The sequence below is a fragment of the Bombus impatiens genome, unplaced genomic scaffold (assembly GCF_000188095.3).
Source record: "Bombus impatiens unplaced genomic scaffold, BIMP_2.2 scf_0389, whole genome shotgun sequence".
Lineage (NCBI taxonomy): Eukaryota > Metazoa > Arthropoda > Insecta > Hymenoptera > Apidae > Bombus > Bombus impatiens.
The window spans coordinates 2,482,647-2,492,476 of record NT_176808.1 but is presented as its reverse complement, the minus strand read 5'-3'; the positions used below and the strand labels follow the sequence as shown (position 1 = coordinate 2,492,476).

At 43.3% G+C, this 9,830-nt stretch overlaps 1 protein-coding gene across 42 annotated transcripts in view; it reads left to right on the top strand.

The window, feature by feature from the left end:
• Window positions 1-9,830, top strand: part of LOC100746778 (twitchin) — a 79,143-nt gene that overhangs the window by 8,160 nt on the left and 61,153 nt on the right. For 40 of the 42 annotated variants that reach the window (XM_033321109.1, XM_033321148.1, XM_033321146.1 and 37 more), the window contains 13 exons: window positions 977-1,139; window positions 1,321-1,462; window positions 3,448-3,583; window positions 4,207-4,410; window positions 4,962-5,263; window positions 6,143-6,360; window positions 6,630-7,035; window positions 7,677-7,849; window positions 7,915-8,085; window positions 8,224-8,303; window positions 8,387-8,552; window positions 8,836-9,003; window positions 9,265-9,444. In XM_033321109.1, coding sequence (XP_033177000.1) covers window positions 977-1,139; window positions 1,321-1,462; window positions 3,448-3,583; window positions 4,207-4,410; window positions 4,962-5,263; window positions 6,143-6,360; window positions 6,630-7,035; window positions 7,677-7,849; window positions 7,915-8,085; window positions 8,224-8,303; window positions 8,387-8,552; window positions 8,836-9,003; window positions 9,265-9,444 — 2,509 coding nt within the window. Of the gene's footprint in view, window positions 1-976; window positions 1,140-1,320; window positions 1,463-3,447; window positions 3,584-4,206; window positions 4,411-4,961; window positions 5,264-6,136; window positions 6,361-6,629; window positions 7,036-7,676; window positions 7,850-7,914; window positions 8,086-8,223; window positions 8,304-8,386; window positions 8,553-8,835; window positions 9,004-9,264; window positions 9,445-9,830 lie in introns of all 42 variants that reach the window. The other 2 variants (XM_033321129.1, XM_033321128.1) reach the window with 2 other exon arrangements.

Below are 9,830 nucleotides of genomic sequence, written 5' to 3'. Positions count from 1 at the left end.
GTCGTCCCGCCGCGAAATTTTTCCCTCCGATTTGGAACGAGAACGAATCACGATCCGCGAGGCGAATCAGCTAATTGACCGTAGCGTGGAAGCCGCAGGAAACAGCTGCAGCCTACTTCTTTGCTAAAGTTAGTTTCGACGTTCCTCCCTTCTGCTACCGTTCTTTCCTATCGCGCCATCTTATTGGTTTTACACTTTGGAACGATCGCTTCGCTACGTTATTCTTTTTATTTTCGTCAAATGCCGCGGCAGTAACGGCAAATTGATTCGAGCTCCGCTCCACCACGTCATAGTAGCGAACTACCGAGCATGCTTATTATACTTTGGCCGTTTTACGCGCTAGAACGAGTACGAGGGCGCGCGATAGGACGCAAACGACGCGATATTTCAGCAGGAAATTCCGATTCGAATGCAGCTTGAATGAAAGGGGTTCGTTGATCTGGCGTTTTACACCGAGCTTCTGGTAGACGAAGCGTCTCTCGAACGAGCCATTACGAGGCTCTGTTCCTGCTGGCTAACAACGGCGCCATAGTACGATACCTCTGACTCGTACAAGCAACGTCTAAACAAAACAAAAGATATCGCTGTGGCATCGGTGCTGCCAGATCGCGTTGTACTTTATGGCAAATTTAACGAACGTGTACGACTTCTCTGTTTCGCGAACGTTTCGAGAAGCAAGCTCGTATCTCGTGGCTAATCTTCTTACGTATAACATACAACGCGTTGATGCAACATCAGCGATTAGTATTTTTGCTCGTGAAAGTATCGTGTTGCATAGGTAGGAGAATTTTGGCTCGTCCGACCAAATACCGACCTGTTCTACCGATAATCGGACGGCGCTTACTAACACCGCAAGACGTTTATTCACCTAACAAAGATGATAAGAGTGGAAATTACACTTACGTTTGTAGTCTGATATTTCACCAACGAAAGTAACACTTTTACGTCCACTTTAAATTTTCATCCGCTCTTGTAGACAAATCGATGGAATCGCGCCAACTTTTGCGAAGAAGCCTGCTATCAGACAAGAAGACGACGGTAAACGATTACTTTTCGAATGTCGCATCACGGCTGATCCCACGCCAAAAGTAACGTGGTTTCACGATGGAAGTTTGGTTAAAGATTCGCCGAGGCACAAGGTTAGTCGTCGGCTCCTTTCATACATCGCTAGCTTTGCTACAACATCGACGTATGAGAAATTATTAGTTTCGCTCGACCAGCGTTACGCTCTGACGATCGTTAACGATCGCTTGGCTCTAACAATGTGTTTCTAGCAGCAAGTACGTCAATATTTTATCAAACACCGTCGAAACGTTTCAGCTAACCGTCGATAAAGATGGCCACTCGTACTTCGCGACCCTGGAAATCAAAAACGTGACCGTCGAGGATGCTGGTAAATATAAGGTCACGGCGAAGAACGAGCTCGGCGAATCCAACGCCACTATTTCCCTAAACTTCGATAGTAAGTATAATATAAGATCAGCTCACTTTATCGCTGTCCACGTGCTCGAACACTCGATGGCACCGGTTTACATTTCTTCGTACTCCTGTTCGATTCGTAGTGACATCAGCTCGACGTCACGTTCGCGTCATCGAAAGAAATACAAAGAAATTCGTTTTACATATTTTCGTAGTTGGCGTTTCTCCTCGTAGTTGTACGGTACGCGCGGTATCGTTAGTTCGATCTGCCTTTTGTTTCCTTCGTCGAATCGACGGTCCGTGGAAATTCCAACGTTACGTCCGTCGCTTAAGAAGAAATGTAAATCGGTTTACCGTCATCCACCTTTTCACTTTTCTCTGTCTCTACTAATTCGGGGTGTATATCGGTGATCCTCTATCTTGTTTCTACGTTTCACACGTTCTCTGAATTTCTGTCCTGTACATTTCCCCCTCTCTTCGACCTTGTCTCTGTTTTATTCTTTATTTTTTCTTCTCACCCACCTTACGCTTTTTTTTTCTTCTCATATTCTGTCTCCATCCGTACGTGTGGTATTTATTTTTTAATGATTTATCTCGGTCGAGCAATGAGCACGTATCGATTGTTAGCTCGACGGAGCGACGATATACAGCCCAATTTAATCTAAAAGAAGACTAAAAGCAAAAGGATTATCGGGAGTTCCGCATAGATCGACAGCATAGATCGCAAATTGAATTCTAATTAATCCGTAACGATAAAGCTGCTTGAATCACGTATTAATTTCGATTAGCATTCCACGCATCCGATAGATAAGAAAACTAGTGCAATCCTTGTATTTCAACGTTGTCTACGACCATCGAAACGACCGGAGACATCATCGATTCGGTTCGAATCTTCGAGGCAAAATTGAAAGAAGAAAGAGTACGCGTAGCTAGTCTCTGCACGGTTGAACGATAAAATCGGTGCATGGGATGCGGATCGCCTCGTGCTGACGCTTCGTTAGGTTGCTACAGTCACATTTACATACAGAAGACATTTGTCTTCTCATCGGCACGAACATCGTTTGCCGTGTGAATTTCTCACGTGTAATATTCGTTGCGCGATAGAAACAGTAGCATTCGATGTTAGACTTATGTATAACGTACATATACTCATGCGTACGCTCAGATGTGTTTTAAGAGATTATCGACTAATTTGACATTACTAAAAGGGACTTGAATCGTAACCGTACAAACGTAGATATATACTTTGATTTCACGTTTCACGAACCTTTACGCTGCGATATTCGATCATCGGACGAACGCTGTCGCGTTTACGCGTTCATTCGCGGTTGTAATTTATTTCGTCGATGTAAAAGATAGATGAAAATGGAAGATCGAGGGATCGTGTTTTTCTCTTCCAAGATCGACACCGCTCGAGAACATCGCAGTCGAGGGAACGAATTACGCAACGTAAGGGTCGACTCGCTTAGCCAATTATCGCACTTACCAAAGAGTTTATGGAGTGGTAAACGTACATGAGCTTTTCTATGTAGTAACAAGAGAATGTAAATAACCGAGAGAGCGTAATTACATTGGCAAGGAAACGCTAGACCGCGTTCAGTCACACTTTCCTACGACGTTGAGACGAACGTCGTTCCATCGTACAGACAGGACAGGACAGGACAAAAAAAAAAGAGAAACAGTGGCAGGAGAAAGGGTAAAGTAACGCGTGTTTCACGAACAAATGAACACGACTACGATGAAAAGCAACCTAAGTTAGGAGATGTCGGTTTGCTAGGCGAATCAGTCTGTTTCCAACGAAAGCGATAAGTAGAGAAGATGTAGCGCAACTTCGAATCGATACGTAGCTCTGACCTTGAATCGAAGAGCTTAAACCTTCCGCAACCAGATCAAGCAGTACGGGTTGAATATCGAACCGTGCGCCTGGTTGCCTGGTCGCTGAACCAGATAAGGGTGCGAAGGGATTAAGCGACAGCAATGATATTGTAAAGGGATCTCTCGACACGTAGATCGTTTGTATGAACATAGGCGACGAGGCGCCCGTACCTGACGACGGTATTAAACCGACCTTCACCGAACGACCGGTGATAAGGCAATCCGACGACGGTAACACCATCACCTTCGAATGTCGATTAGTCGGCGACCCGAAACCGAGTGTCAAGTGGTAAGATTGCGTGCACGTCTACAGCGCGGAAGTACGTCGGGACCATGGCAACAATCGTATCTTACAAATATCGGCCACTTTTTTTTTTTAACATCCGGTATAGTATGTGGCACGCTTCACGAATTTCAACGATTCGACAGGTACGTCGTCAAGATCGACGTCTCAGGTCACACTTCACCGATACGCGATACTGTCTCTTTCTCAACGATAGAACCGAGTTGAGTATTTCAGCATTCGTCGTTAATGAAAATCGTTAAACTACTTGTACAAGTATGCAGTAAGTGGAATATAAAAGTTGTATCGTGTAACGTAGCTGCCTGATGACTGTTGAAATATTTTCACGAGCTGTGCGTATCGATGAAATTGCTCGGGACGTTGATCGTGATAACGTGCGCGAAAGTCGTTAAAATCGGTGAAGTACAGCCGGTAAATCTGTGAATAATTATCGAGACACTAGCTCGTAGTCCTGTCACAGCATGCCGCTCCCCTTGCCCTTCTCTCTTTGTCTCTCATTTTTCGAGACCGATAGTCGAACGTCATTAGCGACCGAACTTTCGTACTTCCAATCGCGTCACCCTTCGAACGCACTGAGCATACATGATGGTTTGATGGGCACGAATTAGGTATCACGGTAGCGAAGAGGTGAAAGAAGGAGGAAGATACAGCATGTCGCTGGAACTCGATCAGAAGCTGTACCATCTCGCGAGGTTAAAGATCGACAACGTGGCGAAAGGCGATGCAGGCGAATACAGAGCCGTCGCGAAGAATAAGCACGGCCAGGGTGTGGCCACCATTAACTTGAACTTCGAGGGGGGTGACAAGCTAAAGTATGCATCGACCGTGTTTCGAGCCGGATGATCGTCGCGTCGCTAGATTTACGTACTCGTAGAATGCTACGAGATTTTCGTTTCTCTTATTCTCGGGAGTAACACCGTTCCTTGCGACGAACGCGGTTCTTGCAGTCGCAGTGGTTTACGACGCGTTGAACAGCGACACTTCGTTAAAAATAAAAGGCGCTGGGGGAACGTATAAAGCAGAATCCAGTAAAGAAAAAGATAGCTTGGCGATGGAGAAACTCTGTTATTGTGTGTAAAATTCGCTTACGTTTCGCGATTTACCGAGGGAAGTTGAAAATTTTCGATGGTTCTATTTCGATTGCCGGGCATTGTGAGCAAAAAGAGCTACAAATCTTTTTTTCTTCTTCTTCTAATAAAAATAATAGACTTTTAGATAGAGGGAAGCTTGTTTGAAAAATTTCCTAGCGACGCGACGACCCGTGAAACTCGAACAACGAACGCGCAAACTACATGTGTGGCGCAGATTCGATCTTCGCGTAACGGAGAATCGAGCCGAGTATCTGACGTGTGGATTTACGCAGAATACCAGACGGTAAACCACCGCGTTTCCCAAAGAAGCCAACTATTCGACAAGAGGGAGACGTTTTGATTATGGAGTGTATCTTGGAAGCTCATCCGGTACCGGATATAACGTGGTACCAAGGCCAGAAAGCGATCACCGACAGCAAACGCGTGAAGATGTCACGCAAGGCAACGGGAAAGGACGCGTATTTGCTCACGCTCGAGATATCGAATCCGACGAAGGCCGACGGCGGAAATTATCGATGCAACGCGTTTAACAACTTTGGCGAGAGTAACGCCAACATCTCGCTCAACTTCCAAGGCAAGTCCCTCTCGATGCAACAAACGCCGCGCGGTTCTCGTTGGCTCTTGCTCTTTTCACTTTTACTTTTCGAGAGAGTACAGTCAAAGTTCGGTAGCTCGAATTTTTCAACCCTTCCATCCAATTAATTTCACTTAAATTCGAATTATTTGAAATTAATACAAGTTATAATAAGCTACAGAAAGGTTTTATAGCAAGTTAACTCGGGCTAATTCCGATTCTTTCGCGTTTCTACGTACGGATTACAGAGAAATTGATATTCTTAAGACACTGTACGAGATAAACGGGTAAAGTGTTCAGAACTTCTGCACTGTTTCTGCAGACTCTACGAAGGCTCGAGTTACCCAAGTTCGACTGTACGTTACTCCGCGTTTTTGCGAAACGAGAGTCGACAGCCAAACGAGACGTTCCCTCTGAAACTCGGACCTTCCACTTTTCCTAGCACGTTTTTCTTATAAAACAAAAGACCATCGGAAGAATACGCTATTCTGTGCTATTCGCGTACAAGTACAGACACGATATGTTTCCTGGTTGTTTCCAAGGGAAGGTAAGTGCATGTTGTGCTATCGCTAACTAATCACAGAGTCCTTTTCTGGTCGCTTCATAACCCGCTTCGAATCCTGAGCCGAATCTCGCGCGAAAGCTGGAGAATTCGCAGGAACAACGTATAGTAGAAAAATTAACGTCATCCAAGTTTCGCTAACACTAAAATAAATCGAACTCTCCCTGACTAGCTGGATCGCGATTTTCGTTGAATGAAAAGTCGTTCGGTTCGACCAAAATCGTGATTCGGCCGAGCGAGTCGCTTCTGCCGTTTGAACGGTCGGAAGTGGACTCTTCTCGCGACCGTGCTTAACCCTGGATCTTTCCAAGATGCAGAAGAAGGACCTGGTTTCGCGCCGACGTTCGTCGAGAAACCGCGTATCATTCCGAACGAAACCGGTACCTTGATCACGATGAAGTGCAAATGCAAGGCGAATCCAAAACCGGAAGTCACATGGTTCCGTGGGACCAACGTCGTCAAGGAATCTTCCAAGATTTCGATCAAGACGAAAACCGTGGAGGAAGACGTTTACGAATTAATCATGGAGATCAAGGTAATATCATCGGAATTTTATATCGTTATGTTATCATAATCTTGCATTAGTAATTGTTCGTTTCATAGCGTTACCAATTATTTGTAATATTTGAACTAACGATTTGTCGTACGAGCTTCCATACGAAACGCCAAGTACTTTTTATGCTAAATTCGGATACGTAACGAGCTTCCTTCTATCGCTGAAGATTTTTGAGCAACGCGCGGTTTAATAATTAATAATTCACAGGCCGAGTAGAAACTGGCGATAAATCTAAATGTCTGTTGCAGGATCCTTCAGCACCGGATGGCGGTACTTACAGATGTCACGTGAAAAACGAATACGGCGAAAGCAACGCCAATTTGAACTTGAACATCGAAGCGGAACCAGAACCTGAAGGCGATGGTCCGACGTTTGTGGAGAAACCGCGTATTCAGTCGCAAAACCAGGGTAAACTTGTGATCATGGATTGCAAGGTAAAGGCAAATCCAAAGCCCGAGATTGTGTGGACTCACGCCGGCAAGGTGGTGAAGGAGTCTTCGAAGATCTCGATCAGCGTCGTTAAAGAGAAGGAGGATATCTATTATATCAAATTGACTTTGAACGATCCTGGCCCAGAAGACTCGGGCTTGTACAAGTGTAATATCAAGAACGATCTTGGCGAATTGAACGCCAATCTGACGCTCAACGTCGAGAGTGAGTTTTCATCTGTACCTTAGTTTCGTTATCTCCTAGTGTGGATCGATAATTTGCCATTTTTCGCGCATTTATGGGAAATTTAAAGACGCAACGCGGAAAGTCTTCGCGACAGAGAAGCGATTATTTCTGAAACAGGAACTCGTACATTTTTTTCCATAATTCAATCTTTAACACTTTCGCTTCGAGTGCTGCATATAGGCGGCGACTCCTGAGCCCGGCACCCCATATATCCGGCATCCAAATGATGCATATACAATGATGCTATCTGTAGTCAATAATATATTTTTTCATATATAATAATATATTGACATATTGGATCAATCACTTCTTAAAGTTACTCATTGTTGAAACAACATCAAAACGTTTCACGCAATATATTTCAAACATCCAAACCGTATACTGTTTCGTGCTAAAAAATCTGTTAAATCCATTGACAGTGAAACGGTATTTCATATACGGTTCTTAGAAGAATTATTGTTATTTAAGAGTTAGGAAAACGTACATACAGCATCCACGATGGACTGGACTGCCGAAGCGAAAGGGTTAATTATCGAATTGAAATCATAGGAATATCGTAGACGTTAAAACGCTTCTCGAGTACAAAGGGCTGATAGCGTGTTTCCATCGTGTGATTTTAGTTATACCCGTGATCAAGGAAAAGCCAAAGGTCATAAAGATCGTGAAGAAGAAGACGGTCATTGTAGAGTGCCACGTGCTTTCCAAGTTTACGCCAGATTGTACTTGGTTCAAAGAAACGAAGGCCGTGAAGGAAGACACGAGGCACAAAGTTCACATCGAGCAAGTGAAAGACGTACGTAATAAGCTCTCGCTTGAATAATAACAGAGACGCGAAGCTAATGAAATTTACACCTGCAGGGAGAATTCGCTGTCAAGTTAGAAATCGAGCAAGTATCGGTTTCTGACAAGGGTGTGTACAAGTTAGTGGCTCGAAACGAGAAGGGAGAGGCAACGTCGCAGGTTGTAGAAGTGACGGAGATTATGGAAGAAGGAGAGAAACCGAAGATTAAATCCGGCTTGAAGTCTGCGGTGAGTTTCACAATTGAAATTCTTCCATTTTTCACTGCTATGGAAAAAATTCGACGACTATGCCGCTTCTCTTCGGAGATAGCGCATTCTTTTCGTTAGAAAGGAATCGAAAAATATGAGTAATTTGTTGTATTTTAGACGATCGAGGAGGGTAAATCGATCGAACTTGTCGCTAGCCTCTCGAAACAGGATCGCAAAGTCACCGTTACGTGGTACAGGTAAATACATTATTTTAAACGGTTACCTGAACGTGCTTTTTGCCTAGTCGTTTAAACTTATTGGACTATTTCCGCTTCTGCAGAGATTCCACGGTAGTCAAATCCTCCAAGGACATCATGATATCTTTCAATGGTACAGACATGAAACTGACAATCACGTCTGCCTCCACTTCGTACTCGGGAACATACAAAGTAGTTGTTAGTAACGAATTTGGTCAAGACGAATCGTCGGCGCGACTAGTCGTCAAGGTAAGAAACACGAAATTCGACATTGGTTGGACCTTTGAAAATTAATGATCAAAGATGGCTGGATATTGTTTCTTTCCCCTGTTACAAATTGTGCCCAATGTTTCAAGTTACGTGCAATGTCGCGAGTTTGTTGCACAATATTTGTTTAGATGTACAGAGATCTTTGTTCGAACTTTCTCTCCCCATCCATGAGTAAATTGCGTTCGTTTGCATATTCAATTCACGGTGGTTGAAAACATATATGTCCTTGAATGTTGCATGCAATTCCTTGTACGTATTATAGAAAAAAGAAGAGAAGAAAGAGGAAGAAGAGGAAGAGAAGAAGGAGAAGAAGGTTGAAAAGAAAGAAGAGAAGAAGGAAGAAAAGAAAGAAGAGAAGAAGGAAGAAAAGAAAGAGGAAAAGAAGGTAGAAAAGAAGGAAGAGAAAAAGGAAGAAAAGAAAGAAGAGAAGGTAGCGAATGTTCTTACGATTACACTATTTTTTCATTTAACCTGTCTTTTCCTTTTGTTACGTGTTCGTTCCTCCATTTGCCCGTAATTAGCAGTTATCCCTTGCTACACACTAAGAACACAGACTCACGTAAACACGAAGTAACAGTTGCTTTTGATAAAGTTGAAAGAAACGATGATCGATAACAAAATTATCTTTTCCATTTAATCTATACGATAATTCGGCTCTTTTGAACTGCATCTCGATATTACGGTACAAAAGGTAAAAAGCTCGATCTGGTACGATGACAAAAAAACCGTTCCCGACGAAGAAGAGGAAGAAGAGTACGAGGAGGAGGAGGAGGAGGAGGAGGAGGAGGAAGAAGTGGTGAGTGTAATCGAGTCCAGCACCGCGGAGCCGATTATCGAGGAACCAGACTCGGAAACAATTTCACAAGTAGAGGTACACACATACACGCTACACATATTTACACAGATATACATACAGTTCAGATTATTTTTTTAATCATTGGATATTTTTTCGTATCAACTTTTTTCTAACGTGTCTGATATACAAGGTGTTCCATGGTTTTTCCACTCGAACTTTGTGCATGTATTCTACGAATATAAATAGGAAAATAACGTTATTCAAACATAGATTATCAAAATCGAAGGGTAATCGAAACAAATTTTGTGAAATAGTAAAATTCATTTTCTACTATCTTAAATAAAACTTCGAAGGATCTACGTTTATGTAACGTCGGTTTTTCGTTTATGCTCATAGAATATAAAGCGGACGAGGTGAAAACCTTAGACCACCCGGTATAATTATATTCTTCTATACTCTTT